This window comes from Delphinapterus leucas, chromosome 6, assembly GCF_059928025.1.
Source record: "Delphinapterus leucas isolate spDelLeu-1000000601 "Yukka" chromosome 6, BTC_Dleu_Yukka2, whole genome shotgun sequence".
Taxonomy (NCBI): Eukaryota; Metazoa; Chordata; class Mammalia; order Artiodactyla; family Monodontidae; genus Delphinapterus; species Delphinapterus leucas.
The window spans coordinates 71624816-71642555 of record NC_143134.1 but is presented as its reverse complement, the minus strand read 5'-3'; the positions used below and the strand labels follow the sequence as shown (position 1 = coordinate 71642555).

Below are 17740 nucleotides of genomic sequence, written 5' to 3'. Positions count from 1 at the left end.
AGTTGCCTTTGCAACTCTGTTGAAAATCGATTGACATATACGTTTCGGTCCGTTTCTGATCTCTATTTCTTTCCATTCATCTACATGCCATCCATTCATCAGTACTGCACTGCCGTGATTACTGTAGCTTTCTTGTAATTCTTGAAATCAGGTAGACATTACTCTGTTTATCTTTTTCAGAGGTTACCACTATCTGAAATTATCTTATTTATTTGCTTCCTGATGTCTGTTGGGAGACATCAAACCATGGACCAGAGAGTTTGTACCTATCTCATTCTCTCTTATACCCCAGCACTGAGAAGAGTGCCTGGCACACAATAATTACTTAATAAACTGGTTGAAAAAAAGCACAAAGGAAACCAATATTTAACTTGAGGAAATCAAGGGAACTTAGTATTTTGGGGGAAGAAAGGTCAAATTGTTTTGTGAGAAGCCATGAGTAGAACAGAGGCTTGCTTGGCTTGCGGTGTGAGCATGGAAGATGAAATGCTCTTTGGGCCATGGAATCTTGGTCACAGTTCTATTAGGAGCCATCAGGAGCTCCATGGGGCCACATTCATTCACTCATTCATCAAGTGTTTATCTAGCACCTAATGTGCTAGATACTGCATTACACTGCATTATAAACGGCAGTAGGCAAAATCTTGTGTTCAAGGTATGTGGTGTTGCAGACAAATAAAGTAATAATTGAGACAGAGCCATCCAGGTACCCTAAAAGTGGTATTTGCACAGGGCTCTTTGAGTGATGTGCGAGGGGCATCTCAGCCAGCCTTGGGCTTGGGAGGCTTCTCAGAAGTGAGCAAACTTGATTAAGGTCTCATGTTTCAACAGGAAACTTTGGGTCCCAGCTTTCCTTAGTGGGACTTGGCAACAGTACCTCAGAGCTCTCTCTCCTGGTGCTCTGAAGCAGCTTCAGCTGTTTCTGGGTTTGGGGCACCCGTGGTGGTGGTTTTATGGATTAACACTCTCTTGGCGACCTCTACTTCTCCTTCGTGTCACTTATTGCAGTAATGATGATATAATTAATTATGCAGATAGCTATTTAATGCCCACTTCCCTCCCACTACAATGAAAGCTTCATGGAGGCAGGGGCTGCACCTGCCCTGGTCACAGCCGCATTTCCACAGCCCAGCACAGTGAGTGGCCCAGCCATGTCCTGGGACAGACTGTGTGGGACCCTAATGATGAAGGACTAGTCTCACAGTTCTTGGAACATCTACTAGGTTACCGGAGAACTTTCCCTCCCTGATGGAGTAGTTTTGTGCCTTTGCTCACTTTTAGGAACAGCTGTTACCTCTTATTTTCAAATTACTTTAAAATAATTAATAGTCAAAATAAAAGTCCCCCCGACGCTGCCCAAGGAGAGAGAGAAACTTTCACATTATGTGTAATGGTGGATGCTCATGTGTTCAGCAATTAATTTCTTGATCTTGACATGTTTTTAGCATGTCACTGGTGGCCAGATGATATTGGGGATCTGCCAAAACCCCAAAATGAATCTTTTGCTTTTGTGTGTCAGTAGGGCCTACTGTGCCCTAAAAACGGGCGGAATAAAAAGCAAATGGAGAGAAAGTTATTCTGAGGCTGTATTACCAATTGTTCCTCTGGGTAATGCCATTTATATTAATTCTCCCAAATACACACATTCACCACACACACACACACACACACACACACACACACACTCTCTCTCTCTCTCTCTCTCTCTCTCTCTCTCTCTCTCTCTCTCTCACTCCCTCTCTCTCTCTCTCTCTCCCCCCCCCTTGGGCTGCTGCTTCTCGGTTGCTGCAATAGCAAACTGGAGTTGCATGTGGGGGAGGAGAAGAAGGGTATTAACACTGTTGGACATTTAACTAAGCACCTACTATATACCAAGTACTCGTCAAAAATTCTGTCAGTTAGCCCACATCTCCATTGAGGATACCGAGGCCTAGGCATCAGGAAGGGATGGTGAAGAAATATACTCAAGATCTGTGATCCCCAGGGAAGTTACATTTTCAAGCACCTCATTTGCTTAATTAAATACATGAATCAGACTTGCTGCTGAGTGAGGGAAAAGGGGAAAAGGAAAGGTATCTGCCCCTTGCTCCACTGTCCATCTGTTTGACAGGGCTGTAGCCATCTTAGGCATCAGCAGACCTTGGACACTCTCACTTTGACCTGTGGCTACTGTGTTTATGTCTTCGTGCGAAGCAGGGGCTGGCCAAGGCCCGGGCCCTCTCTCCGTGGTTTTCTGGTTCAAACCTTGGTCTTGTGTGATGAAGTGGAAGGGGGACTCAGAGTTACTAGCTTATGTGGTTCTTTCATTCAAAAGTGGGTTTTCTGAAGCCCTACAAGAATTCATTTTCTTTTCCAAAACCCAAATGATTCTGTTTGGAATGAACTACAAATCAACATCTATTTACTCAGAGAGAGAGCTGGTGAGCCGAGAACAGGAAGAAAAGAAAGTGGCATTTATTGAGCACCAGTTATGTGAACTACTACGTACTTGGACATGTTATAGATCCTTGCAATCGCCTGGTGAGGTATGCTGTTTATCCCATCTTACAGATGAGAAAACTGAGGGCTAGGCAGGTTCAATAGTACTGGTGAGTAGTCAGCCTGTTCTCTCCGAGCTCAAAACCTGTGCTCTTTCCTTAACATGGCAGGATTGTGCAAAGGGATGGGAGCGAGGACTTCTCTCTTCCCTTGGAATTCGAGACAGATCCATATCCCTAACTAGCAATAGGTTTCAAAGAGTCACACCATGTGTGATAGCCTACATACAACATATACAATTACAGCCTTGCCTCCCCTGCTTCAAGGTCAACATTTCATTTTCCCATCTTGGCCAAAGAATTCTTGGTGTGGTTTCCTGAGTTTCCTCTTTTCTTTAAGATTTTAATACTATACACACATGATGCTTTGAATTAAAGCCTTGGGGAGACATTAAAATATGAGAGAAAAGTCACTTTCTATTAAGAAAGTCAAGAGTGACAGTGTCCAGTGGTTTTGGGTGGTTGATTTCATGTGTGAATATTTAATTGGCTCATATTGAATAGCTATGCAAATGGGGAGATTTTCCACAAACATTTGTTGTATCCAACCCACTGTGGCAAGTTCTTCATATCAGACAAAATCTGCACAGCTGCCAAAGAAAATTACGTCCTGACTTACATGCTCTCAAAAAACATCTAAAAAAATTTACTTTAAATGGACTCGTGTTTTAGGTGTATTGGAATAACTGCTACGTAAAATCATCCCATAGTGAATGAAGGGCAAAGAAGATCATCTTTAAACTCTACATTTTGCAGATGAGAAAACTGAATGCCAGAAGGAAAGTGACTTTACCTGAGGTCACACAGCTGTAAGGAGAATTCACTTTGTAGGACTCTCCTGCGCTGTTCTATATAGATTTCTGTTTAATGGAACATAAAACACTCAACTCCATATCGGGATCCAAGTCTCCTTAGAGAAGAATAGATGCTTTTTCTCCTCTCAGGAAAGATGGAATTATTCTGAACCTCTTTACCTAGTCATATGGTCAACTGAGATCCTATATACATAGGTGTGAAATGGATGAGGGCATTTCTTACCTAAAGAAAGGATTCTTTAAATCGAGGGTGTTCCCAGACCTCAAGCCTGTCTGGTTTACCAGCGCCACGATCTGAATGTCATAGCTCTGTCTGTAAGGCAGAAAAAGAAAACCAACATATCAACTCACAAGGCTGGTGTTAGCCAGTCACATATATTTAGGGCACCTTCTTTTTTCCTTTTTTTTCTACTTTTTTGAGTGCACCATGTGGCATGTGGGATCCTAGTTTGCTGACCAGGGATTAAACCCATGCCCCCTGCAGTGGAAGCGTGGAGTCTTAACCACTGGACCACCAGGGAAGTCCTGGGCATCACCTACGCATACCTACTTCATGCGGGTTTTAAGAGCATGTGTTTGGCATCTTATACGTTTCTGTATCTGTTTATTTGGATATGATTAATATTGGCAGAGGTAATTGAAGGCTTGTTTGCTTGCAAACTGTTTATTACAAGAGTCTGATAGCTATAATTTCTTGGTTTAAATATTACAAAGGTAATGGTATTTCTGGTTGATGAAAGTATTTAAAAAAAAAAAGCTTTATCAATATCAATGGCACAAATGGCTTTAAGTAACAGAGACCCTTTATGGGTCACCACTGATGTACCAAAACAATCTTAATCAAGCGAGAACTGGCTAAGCTAAAACCTCAAACTGACGTAAAACAGCCAACAAATGTGATTGACTTTAAGAGACCCCAGACGAAGCCTCAAGCAATTACAGTGAGAAGAAGCGGCTAATAATAACAAGTAATATGCTATATCCTTGATGACTAATCTGAAGGGGCTATGTTTGTGGGATTTTTATTAGTCATTCTCAAGAACATATGTATTTCTTTTGGTTATAAAAGGGTGACATACTCACTGTAGAAAAATAAGGAAAAACAGAAATAGAATAATCCATAATGTCATTAGACAAGGATTCCTTCAACTAGCATTGTAGAATATTTCCCTTCTATGTAATTTTCCCTACATTTATAAATATAAAATTTTAGCAAAATCATGCTTAAATTGCTTAAATAGTCCTTCTTATCTCCTTATTTTATTTAACATTAGCATTTATCCTATAATTCTCAACAATGTATTTTTCAATACCATTATGTGGGTATAGCACAATTCATTTAGCAATTTCTCATTGTTAAATATTTATGTTTTTATAATAATATATTATTACTTATGGTAACAAAAATCTGGTTTTTTTATGACAGAAATTCTCTGCAAAAGACATTCCTGAAATACATCTTTACGTACTATCTAGGATTATCTTGCTTGGGATAAATTCTTAGAGGTAGACTCACCAGCCTAAAGCATATAAAACATATTTAAGGCTCTCAAGACCTACTGCTAAAATATCTTCCAGAAAGTGTACCAAATTACCTCCTCACCTACAAGGCATAAAACTACTAATATACTCATTATACTTTTTCCAATTCTTAATATTTAAATGGTTGCGATTAAAATATTATTATTTTAATTAGAATTTCCTTGATAACTAGGCTTCTTTTTTAAATTCCAGAAATTAGTGAGTGATATAAATCCCTCCCTATCATTCCCAATAGTGGCCTGGGTAGGTTTAAATATAAGGTCAGATTCTGTGAAACCGGTAACTCAAGGTCTAGATTTTATTGAGGACAAACAAAATGAGAGGAAGACATAGCCATATATATATTTTTAAGCACTCATTTCTGTGGGCTTTTTAATATTTTTAAACATCTTACTTGGAGTATAATTGCTTTACAATGTTGTGCTAGTTTCTGCTGTATTACAAAGTGAATCAGCGATATGCATACGTATATCCCCATATCCCCTCCCTCTTGCATCTCCCTCCCACCCTCCCTATCTCACCCCTTTAGGTGGACACAAAGCACTGAGCTTATCTCCCAGTGCTATGTGGCTTCTTCCCACTAGCTATCTATTTTACATTTGGTAGTGTATATATGTCCATCCCACTCTCTCACTTCGTCCCAGCTTACCCTTCCCCCTCCCCATGTCCTCAAGTCCATTCTCTAGGTCTGTGTCTTTATTCCTGTACAGTCCCTAGATTCATCAGACTTTTTTTTTAGATACCATATGTATGTGTTAGCATATGGTATTGGTTTTTCTCTTTCTGACTTACTTCACTCTGTATGACAATCTCTAGGTCCATCTACGTCACTACAAATAACTCAATATCGTTTTTTTATGACTGAGTAATATTCCATTGTACATATGTGCCACATCTTCTTTATCCATTCACTGTCGATGGACACTTAGGTTGCTTCCATGTCCTGGCTACTGTAAATAGTGCTGCAATGAACATTGTGGTACATGACTCTCTTTGAATTATGGTTTTCTCTGGGTACACGGTCAACAGTGGGACTGCTGGGTCATATGGTAGTTCTACTTTTAGTTTTTAAAGTAACCTTCATAATGTTCTTCAGAGTGGCTATATGAATTTACATTCCCACCAACAGTGCAAGAGGATTCTCTTTTCTCCACACCCTCTCCAGCATTTACTGTTTGTAGATTGTTGGGTGATTCCATTCTGACGGGTGTGAGGTGATACCTCATTGTAGTTTTGATTTGCATCTCTCTAATGATTAGTGATGTTGAGCATCTTTTCATGTGTTTGTTGGCAATCTGTGTATCTTCTTTGGAGAAATGTCTATTTAGGTCTTCTGCCCATTTTTTGGATTGGGTTGTTTGTTTTTTTGATATTGAGCTGCATGAGCTGCTTGTATATTTTGGAGATTAATCCTTTGTCAGTTGCTTCATTTGCAAATATTTTCTCCCATTCTGAGGGTTGACTTTTCGTCTTGTTTATGGATTCCTTTGCTGTGCAAAAGCTTTGAAGTTTGATTAGGTCTCATTTGTTTACTTTTGTTTCTATTTCCATTACTCTAGGAGGTGGGTCAAAAAGGATCTTGCTGTGATATATGTCATAGAGTGTTCTGCCTATGTTTTCCTATGAGTTTTATAGTGTCTGGCCTTACATTTAGGTCTTTAATCCATTTTGAAGTTATTTTTCTGTATGGTGTTAGGAAGTGTTCTAATTTCATTCTTTTACATGTAGCTGTCCAGTTTTCCCAGCACCACTTATTGAAGAGGCTGTCTTTTCTCCATTGTATATTCTTGCCTTCTTTATCAAAGATAAGGTGACCATATGCTCGTAGGTTTATCTCTGGGCTTTCTATCCTGTTCCATTGATCTATATTTCTGTTTTTGTGCCAGTACCATACTGTCTTGAATACTGTAGCTTTGTTGTATAGTCTGAAGGCCAGGAGCCTGATTCCTCCAGCTCCGTTTTTCTTTCTCAAGATTGCTTTGGCTATTCAGGGTCTTTTGTGTTTCCACATAAGTTGTGAAATATTTTGTTCTAGTTCTGTGAAAAATGACATTGGTAGTTTGATAGGGATTGCACTGAATCTGCAGATTGCTTTGTATAGTAATTTTCACAATGTTGATTCTTCCAATCCAAGAACATGGTATCTCTCTCCATCTGTTTGTATCACCTTTAATTTCTTTCATCGGTGTCTTATGCTTTTCTGCATATAAGTCTTTTGTCTCCTTAGGTAGGTTTATTCCTAGGTATTTTATTCTTTTTGTTTCAATGGTGAATGGGAGTGTTTCCTTAATTTCTTTTTCAGATTTTTTTCATCATTAATGTATAGGAATGCAAGAGATTTCTGTGCATTTATTTTGTATCCCACTACGCTGCCATATTCATTAATTAGGTCTAGTAGTTTTCTGGTAGCATCTTTAGGATTCCCTATGTATAGTATCATGTCATCCGCAAACAGTGACAGTTTTACTTCTTCTTTTCCAATTTTGATTCCTTTTATTTCTTTTTCTTGTCTGATCGCTGTGGCTAAAACTTCCATAACTATGTTGAATAACAGTGGTGAGAGTGGGCAACCTTGTCTTGTTCCTGATCTTAGAGGAAATGGTTTCAGTATTTCACCATTGAGAACGATGTTGGCTATGGGTTTGTCATATATGGCTTTTATTATGTTGAGGTAGGTTCCCTCTATGCCTACTTTCTGGAGAGTTTTTGTCATAAATAGGTGTTGAATTTTGTGAAAAGCTTTTTCTGCATCTATTGAGATGATCATATGGTATTTATCCTTGAAGTCGTTAATATGGTGTATCACACTGATTGATTTGCATATTGTGAAGAATCCTTGCATTCCTGGGATAAACCCCACTTGATCACGGTGTATGATCCTTTTAATGTGTGGCTGGATTCTGTTTGCTAGTATTTTGTTGAGGATTTATGTATCTATGTTCATCAGTGATATTGGCCTGTAGTTTTCTCTTTTTGTGACATCTTTGTCGGTTTTGGCATCAGGGTGATGGTAACTTTGTAGAATGAGTTGGAGAGTGTTCCTTCCTCTGCTATATTTTGGAAGAGTTTGAGAGGATAGATGTTACCTCTTCAAATGTCTGACAGATTTTGCCTGCGAAGACATCTGGTCCTGGGCTTTTGTTTGTTGGAAGATTTTTATCACAGCTTCAGTTTCAATGCTTGTGATTGGTCTGTTTATATTTTCTCTTTCTTCCTGGATCAGTCTCATAAGGTTGTGCTTTTCTAAGAATTTGTCCATTTCTTCCAGGTTGTCCATTTCATTGGCATAGAGTTGCTTGTAGTAATCTCTCATGATTCTCTGTATTTCTGCAGTGTCAGTTGTTACTTCTCTTTTTTCATTTCTAATTCTGTTGAGTTGAGTCTTCTCCCTTTTTTTCTTGATGAATCTGGCTAATGGTTTATCAGGTTATTTTATCTTCTCAAAGAAACAGCTTTTAGTTTTATTGATCTTTGCTATTGTTTCCTCCATTTCTTTTTCATTTAATCTGATCCAATCTTTATGATTTCTTTCCTTCTGCTAACTTTGTAGGGGTTTTTTTGTTCTACTTTCACTAATTGCTTTAGATGTAAAGTTAGGTTGTTTGTTTGAGATGTTTCTCGTTTCTTAAGGTAGGATCGTATTGCTATACACTTCCCTCTTAGAACTGCTTTTGCTGCATCCCATAGTTTAGGGTTGTCGTGTTTTCATTGTCATTTGTTTCTAGGTATTTTTTGATATCCTCTTTGATTTCTTCAGTGATCTCTCAGTTATTTAGTAGTGTATTGTTTAGCCTCCATGTGTTTGTATTTTTTACAGATTTTTTCCTGTATTGATATCTAGTCTCATAGCACTGTGGTCAGAAAAGATACTTGATACGATTTCAATTTTCTTAAATTAACCAAAGCTTCATTTGTGACCCAGGATATGGTCTAACCTGGAGAATGTTCCATGAGCACTTGAGAAGACAGTCTATTCTGTTGTTTTTGGATAGAATGTCCTATAGATATCAATTAAGTCCATCTTGTTTAATGTGTCATTAAAGCTCGTGTGTCTTTATTTATTTTCATTTTGGATGATCTGTCCATTGGTGAAAGTGGGGTGTTAAAATCCCCTATTACTATTATGTTACTGTTGATTTCTCCTTTTATGCCTGTTAGCACTTGCCTTATGTATTGAGGTGCTCCTATGTTGGGCGCATAAATATTTACAATTGTTATATCTTGTTCTTGGATTGAGCCCTTGCTCATTCTGTAGTGTCCTTCTTTGCCTCTTGTAATAGTCTTTATTTTAAAGTCTATTTTGTCTGATACGAGAATTGTTACTCCAGCTTTTTGATTTCCATTTGCATCAAATATCTTTTTCCATCCCCTCACTTTCAGTCTGTATGTGTCCCTAGGTCTGAAGTGGGTCTCTTGTAGACAGCATATATACGGGTCTTGTTTTTGTATCCGTTCAGCCAGTCTATGTCTTTTGGTTGGTGCATTTAATCCATTTACATTTAAGGTAATTGTCGATATGTATGCTCCTATTACCATTTTCTTGATTGTTTTGAGTTTGTTTTTGTAGGCCTTTTCCTTCTCTTGTGTTTCCTGCCTAGAAAAGTTCCTTTAGCATTTGTTGTAAAGCGGGTTTGGTGGTGCTGAATTCTCTTAACTTTTGCTTATCTGTAAGGGTTTTAATTTCTCCATCAAATCTGAATGAGATCCTTGCTGGGTAGAATAATCTTCACTGTAGGTTTTTCCCTTTCGTCACTTTAAATATGTCCTGCCACTCCCTTCTGGCTTGCAGAGTTTCTGCTGAAAGATCAGCTGTTAACCTTATGCGGATTCCCTTATATATTATTTGTGGCTTTTCCCTTGCTACTTTTAATATTTTTTCTATTTAATTTTTGATAGTTTGATTAATATGTGTCTCTGCATGTTTCTCTTTGGGTTTATCCTGTATAAGACTCTCTGTGCTTCCTGGACTTGATTGACTATTTCCTTTCCCACATTAGGGAAGTTTTCGACTATAATCTCATCAAATATTTTCTCAGACCCTTTCTTTTTCTCTTCTTCTTCTGGGACTCATATAATTCGAATGTTGGTGCGTTTAATGTTGTCCCAGAGGTCTCTGTGACTGTCCTCAATTCTTTTCATTCATTTTTCTTTATTCTTCTCCCTGGCAGTTACTTCCACCATTTTATCTTCTAGCTCACTTATCCATTCTTCTGCCTCAGTTATTCTGTTATTCCTTCTAGAGTATTTTTAATTTCAGTAATTGTGTTATCACTGTTTGTTTGCTCTTTACTTCTAGATCCTTGTTAAATATTTCTTGTATTTTCTCCATTCTATTTCTGAATTTTGGATCGTCTTTACTCTGAATTATTTTTCAGGTAGGTTGCCCATTTCATCTTCATTTATTTGGTCTTGTAGGTTTTTACCTTGCTTCTTCATCTGTAATACATTTTTTTGTCTTTTTTTTTGATGGGTGGTGCTATATTCCTGTCTTACTGCTTGTTTGGCCTAAGACATCCAGCACTGGAAGTTGCAGGCTTTGGATACAGCCGGGTCTTGGTGCTGAGATGAGGACCACTGGGTGGCTTCACTCTGATAGATATTCCATGGGGTCTGAGGTTCTCGGTTAGTCCAGCGGTTTGGACTCTGAGCTCCCACCACAGGAGCTCAGGCCTGACCTTTGGCCTGGAAACCAAGATTCCACAAGTTTTGTAGCATGGTAAAAAAAAAAAAAAAAAAAAAAAAAGAATAAAGAAAGAAAGAAAGAAAAAAAAGGAGCAGTACAATATCAAAGAATAAAAAACAAAATAAGTTCAAAAAGATAAGAAATATATTAGGAAAAATAAAACTATAATTGAAACAACTGCAACAAGGTAAAATAAAACCAGAACACATAAAAGAATAAAAAAGGGGAGGGGGGTGGGACAAGCCAAAAGGAGAGAATAACAAAGTATAAAGAATAAAATGAGAAAAATAGAAGATTAGGAAAAATAAAAATATACAACAATCAACAACAATGAATCAACAAGGTAAAACAGAACCCCAATCTAAAAGAGAAAAAAAGAAAAAAAAAATCCTTGCCTATGGGGGCAGAGTTTAGGTGGCGGTGGAAAGTAGGCAGGGGTGGGGTTTAGGGTGGGGCGGGACCTAGGCGAGGTGACGTTCAAGCATGGGGCGGGCCCTCTGCTTAGGACCTGTGTGGAAGGGGAGAAGCAGCACGTGGAGAGGAGGGCCTCTGGAATGTGGAGTTCTGGAGTTTGGAGGTAGGGCCCTGTGTGAGGGTGCGTGGGTGGGGTTTAGGTCCAGCGCGTGGCAGGGGGTCTCAGAGTGTAGAGGTGGGGCCCTGGGTGGGGTGTAGGGGTGGAGCTTGTGTTCTGCGCAGCAGGAGGGATGCTCCGAGGGCAGAGGGTTAGGCCCAGGACCCCAACAAGCTCCCCAGTGCCTAAGTGGACAGGGAAAGCACTGGTCGTGTTCCCTTCCATTCCTCCACACACCGCCCCCACCGTCTCCCCCATGGTCTCCCCTGTCCCCGCTGGACCCCTAACCATGGGTGGGTCCCGCTGGGTGTAGGAACTCCTCCCTTCCCCCAGCTGCCCATCAGGGGTGCCAGTCCCATAGTCCAGCCTTTACTTCTGCTCCCCCTTCCTTCCCTCCCACTCCCTCAGGACCTGCAGGGCTGGAGGGGATCAGGCCCAGGTGGGCAGAGGATCAGGCCCAGGATGTCAGCAGGTTCCTGGGTACCCAAGTGGGCAGGGGAAACCTGGCCACACTCCATTTTGATCCTCTGCCCTCCCAATGGTTCCCCAATTTCCCCCTTGGGGCGTGGGATCCCTTCCCCTCCCCCAGTCGCCCCTCAGGGACGCCAGTCCTGTCCTGCCTCCACTTCTCCTCCCCATTCACTCCCCCCATACCCCACATCCTACCCGGTCGCTGGGGGTTCCTCCTGTCCCCTTAGGGGTCCGTGGTCCCCCACTGGTGCCTGGTAGGTGCCCTAGTTGTGAGGAGATGCAAACTCTGCGTCCTCCTAGTAGGCCATCTTGACTCCGCCCCTCCATAGCCATATATTTTTAAAAATGTCCTTTGATCCTATTTCATTTCAACTCATCTGACTTGGAACTTTTTGTTTGTTTTAAAATGTCTCTTCCATGATACCCACATCCAGTAGTTCACAGCATTTGTGATACCTGAAGGCAGGCTTGAGAACTAGACATTGAAACAGTGAGCTCCTCAGGAGGGGGCAACCTTTGCTGGCACCGTAGAAAGGCTGACAGATCAGCCTGGCAAACAAGTCAGGGAGGGACACACCAACACATTTCACGAAACAGAAGACACCTTATTAACAATACTTGAAGCAATTAATGTAGAACTTAAAGCATAAATTGAGCACTCGGAAGTATTTTCAAATGTGTGTGTCTGGATGCACAGAGTCAGATTGGTCGCAACTAAAAACTGGACGGTTCCTGCTGTGATTCGGAAGAACAATCAGTACGTTCTTGCTGCGGGGTCTTCAGCAGGGCTCTTTTTCATATACTAAATATGATAATATTGCCACTTTATACTTTTTACAACCCACTCCTCTTCTTTACCCCTCATCAAAGTCCTATCTCCCTAATGGAAGGAAAAAAGAGCTTCATGTCCTGCCATGCCTCAGTGTGGTCAGTGAAAAGTTCAGATTTGCTCCTTCACTGCACCTAAGTGTGCACAATAGTTTCCCCCTAGAATTCTTTCTGCTACAGCTGTCTGAATCCATACCTAGTGAGAGGTTTTGTCTTCGCTGAAGTCCAAGGTGAAGCAGTTTCATGCTGAGCATTATAGCAGCAGCACTTGAAGCTTCCAAAGTGTTCATTCTTCGGTCAGCACGTCTTCTAGTTTTATAAACCATGCATCTCATCAAAGTCTCTGCAAACCAACTTCTCTGGCAGCACACCTGAGCACAGCAGACCTTCACTAGGGATCCAAAATTTTAAAATTTTGTTTCAAAACATTTTGGCACAGGATAAGCAGCTGAGCTAGATCCAGCGATAAGCCATATTGATTTTTAAAATTCGTTTTAGTTTTATTTTTGTGTCTTATAAAATGCACACTGTATGTGTATATGTACACAGACCTCTCTATGCATGTGTGTATATATATAGTGTATATATATATATATATATATATATACACACACACACATACACACACATATATATACATCCATATAGGTCTATCTATAGCACTTGGTTTTGTATTTTCTACTATTATTACTGTAGTACATTCACATAATTAAAGCTTTTTCTATATATATTTATTTTATTTTTGGCTGCGTTGGGTCTTCGTTGCTGTGCGCGGGCCCCCTCCAGTTGTGGCCAGCCGGGGCTACTCTTTGTTGCGGTGCGTGGGCTTCTCCTTGCGGTGGCTTCTCTTGTTGCGGAGCACAGGCTCTAGGCGCACGGGCTTCAGCAGTCGCAGCACGCAGGCTCAGTAGTTGTGGCTTGTGGGCTCCAGAGCGCAGGCTCAGTAGTTGTGGCGCACAGGCTTAGTTGCTCTGTGGCATGTGGGATCTTCCTGGACCAGGGCTCGAACCCATGTCCCCTGCATTGGCAGGCGGATTCTCAGCCACTGTGACACGAGGGAAGCCCACATTCACATAATTAAAAGAGAAATGTTAGTGTACTTGGGGAACACGTGCATAAAGTGATTTTACTCATAGGTGCACATAATCAAACAACTTTGGAGACCATTTCTGTGAACTTTAGGGATATAAATTTCATAAACTGCATAAAAAAGAGATGTTCTCTTTTACTGTCCAGAGCAATAAAATGAATGGCAACTCAAGAATGATGGGAGGCTGTCAGAAGTAAAATGCTACCAATACAATCATAAATGTTCCCGGCAGGGAAGAAAAGGGCAGTCATTGTCACACTGGTGTGGTTGCACAGGGAGTTCTCCCAGGAGGTCAGAGTTTAAAAGAATATTTGATGATAAGGGAAGGGGAGGTCCAATCTAAGGCAGAACAAAGAGGCAGAACCTTACTGAAAAAATAGTGTGAAAACCCTGACATTAAGGAAGTGCTGAGGTTTGCAGAAAATACCAAGGAAAACAATTTTAAGACAAAAAAAATCTGATGAGATACAATGAGAGTAAGAAAGAGAGCAAGGGAAGAGGAAAGGGAACTAAGGTTTACTGTGGACATACGTGTGAATTACTACACTATGTTTTCTCCCTTAATATCCGCAAAATCCTAGTGAGACAATTATTATACATTCTACTTTATAGATGATGAGGTAAGGGAACTGGGGTGCTACAGAGATTCATTAACTTGCCCAAGATCACTCAAGTAGCAAGCAGTATGGAAGAGAGACTGGACAGAACCGGGCTACATCCAGACTCCAAAATCTAGTCTCTTTCACTACACAAGGGTGCTGGTCTAATAAGATACAGAACTTCCTCCCTTTGTTCCTCCTGCAAAAGCACTGCATGCCCATGGTATCTCCGCATCTTCTTTCAGTTGTGCTGGGCTACATTTTTAATCATACGGGAATCAGCAGCATATGACCCCGTCATTCCGGTAGTCATCCCACACCACTGCTGAATCTCTGGAACGTATTAAGTGAGGAGGGGCACCATAGAATACGACTCAGGCCCTCTTTTGTGGGAGCTCACATATAGACAAATAACAGCAACATAACAAAGGCGCCATGATGAAAGTGTAGAGGGCTGTAGGAGGGAGCCCTGGGAGTCATGAGGCAGGGGTGTGAACATGGTTTGCTTTGCTTTCTTCTTGCCTATTGGGGGAATGAAGGAAGGGAGGGTAGAAAAATATGACTGATAAGGATGAAACCCAAGATACATTAGAAAAAAGGAGTGGGAGAAGAAGATGACTTAAATTCACTCACCTAATTACACCCTGAGATACCTTAAAATATAAATATTTGAAAGCAAATGAACGTTATCCTGGTTTGCACAAAGCAGAAAAGGCAAAGTCCAAAACTCCAGGCAGATGCTGGTTACTGCTCCTTAGCACTTTTTAAATAACTAGTCATTAAACAGGTGATGTATAAGGATTTAGGAATAAAGTGGTGACTTCCAGGAAGAACTGGGTATAAGTTAGTATTTCTCACTTTTCCTCCTAGAAGCACTCCCCAAACAAGGAGAATAGAAAGATACTGCAGACCACAGACCACATGTTCTGTAAAACTGGGAGAAAGATATATCTGCCATCTCCAACTTAGGTGTAAGGGCTGCAAAAGCACTTGAGATTGATTGTAAGCTGTATGGGAAAAAGTGCAGAAGTGCAAAGAGGGGCAAGACAGTCCAGGGCCAGCACATCTCAGAAGGTACTTACACAAATACACTACCTGCAGATACATTTTCTGGAACACAAAAGCTTTATTTCTTGTAACATGATGTGCAGGAATTGGGGTGAGCAAGGCTACTGGGCAGAAATTCTCGTGGAACTGGAACATGAAGAATTATATAAAGAATCACAAGAGGAGCCATATTTGCAGGAAGCAGTATGACTCTGTAGCAGCACAGAAGGAGAGAAAGTGTGAGTTGAGAACAACAGCATGAAGACGGTCACATTTCTCCCCACCATAGGAACTTCTTTCTTGTAAATTGCTGTCCAGAAAAGTCTCACTAACTGGCTGATGAACAACCATAACATTAATACAAAGATGTTGTTAGAAAAAAAGCAGAAAAAGAGTAGAAATTTTACTAACAGCTAAAAAAACACACAGTAGATAAATGATGGCACAAATTGAAAAATGTGAGCAAATATTTTGTTACAAATTTTTAAAACTGCAATGAAGCCCTTACCTCCATGAAGGAAGTGATAATGTTTATGAAGGAAGACAATGATGCACAAATACCGTAACTCAAGGCAGAGGAAGAGAACGATCTCAATGTACTGATATGGAAATGTATTCGAGATGTATTGTTAAGTGAGAAAATTAAGATGTAGCAAACAGGTATAGAATGTTGCCATTTAGGTATAAAAACAGAGGGAAAAGTATTCCTACAAGTACAGTATTTTCTAACTGTATATCCAAAATGAAACTCTAAGAGATACACAAGGAGCAGTTAACGGTGGCTTCACGCTGGAGCAGGAGGAGGGGAATGAATGGGGTCTGGCACCGGGATGAAGGCTTTTCACTGTAAGCCTTTTTTTTTTGGCGGTACGCAGGCGTCTCACCACTGTGGCCTCTCCCGTTGCGGAGCACAGGCTCCGGACGTGCAGGCTCAGCGGCCGTGGCTCACGGGCCCAGCCGCTCCGCGGCATGTGGGATCTTCCCGGACCCGGGCACGACCCCGTGTCCCTTGCATCGGCAGGCGGACTCGCAACCACTGCGCCACCAGGGAAGCCCACTGTAAGCCTTTTTGTACATTTCTGTTGTGTACAGTGTAACTATATTATCTATTAAAAAATTAAACAGCCATTTAAGGAGATAGAAAGTTATGAAAACTAGAGATATAGCATAGTTTCACAAAAGAATAGTAATAGCTGTGTCCAATTACTTTCATTTCCCTTTGTGTCAGTGTTATTGGACTGGGCAATGAGGGTGAAACTAGAGGTTAAGCTCATCTGGAATCACATTCAATAAAGGTTGGTTCACATTTCCTCTGGCCTGGTTGGAGGAATGTGGGCTGGATATGAGCACAGGTGGAGGCATTTTGAGCTGCTTCCAGGCCAGATCCAAAGGCTATGCAAATTTTTAAAATTTTTTTGGGGGGGGGCTTTATTGAGACATAATTGAGATATAACATTGTGTAAGTTTAAGGTAAACAACACATTGATTTGATACACTTACATATTCCAAAATGATTCCCACCACAGCATTAGCCAACACCTCCATCATTTCACATAATTACCATTTCTTTTTTTCTTGTGAGAACATTGAAGATCTACTCTCTTAGCAACTTTCAAGTATATAATACAGTATTATTAACTATAACCACCATGCTGTACCTTAAATAACTTATTTGTCTTATTTCTAACATAGCTTTATATTAATTGTGGAATAGGCCTCTGAATCAATATCTTATTTATTTTATATTTTAAATTATACAGTACAGTTGACTGCCGCCCCCCCTTTTTGGTGTACAGTTCTGTGAATTTGAACACATGTATAGATTTATGTAAATACTGCCACCACAATCAGGATGTTATTATTCCTTTGCAGTCACACTGTCTCCCCACCCATAACCCCTGGCAACCACTAATCTGTCTCCATCACTATAGTTTTGTCTTTTCAAGAAAGTCATACATATGGGATCATACAGTATGTAACATATTAAGACCGGCTTCTTTTGCTCAGGATAATTAGGCTATGCAAATTTTGAAGGAAGGTTTACACCCCGGGCTTCTCTCTGCTTAATAATTTTTAAATAAAAGTTTGCCTATTAAATTTGCAAATGATACAAAATGGTAGGACTCACTAACATGCTACCCCCGAAAAATTTTTTAAGTAAGTAAGATAATCCATTGGCTCTAGTAAGGATCTAAAAACAGCATGATAAATGCATGAGCGGAATAAATACAAAAACTTGAATTGAAGCTGACAAAACTCAGCTGCATACTAGGAGAAGGGAGAAATGACTTAAAGGTCATGTAAAAATATACTTTTTGCTTTTAATAATCTAAACACTCAAGTAAAATGGCCCCTAACTTAATTTAAACTTTAATTACATTATTATTGTAAGTATGGTACTCAAAACAGCAGCGTTCACTGTCGATTTGTAGCCAGCACTTGCCAGGACATGTATGCTGTCCTGTATTTAGTTTTGGAGAACTATTTTATTTTATTTTGTTCTTAAACATCTTTATTGGAGTATAATTGCTTTACAATGGTGTTAGTTTCTGCTTTA

General features: G+C 40.2%; 1 protein-coding gene across 2 annotated transcripts in view; it reads right to left on the bottom strand.

Moving 5' to 3' along the window:
- Window positions 1-17740, bottom strand: part of LOC111174638 (histone-arginine methyltransferase CARM1-like) — a 286474-nt gene that overhangs the window by 19593 nt on the left and 249141 nt on the right. For both annotated transcript variants that reach the window (XM_089913251.1, XM_022573594.2), the window contains one exon: window positions 3576-3665. In XM_089913251.1, coding sequence (XP_089769377.1) covers window positions 3576-3665 — 90 coding nt within the window. The remainder of the gene's footprint in view (window positions 1-3575; window positions 3666-17740) is intronic.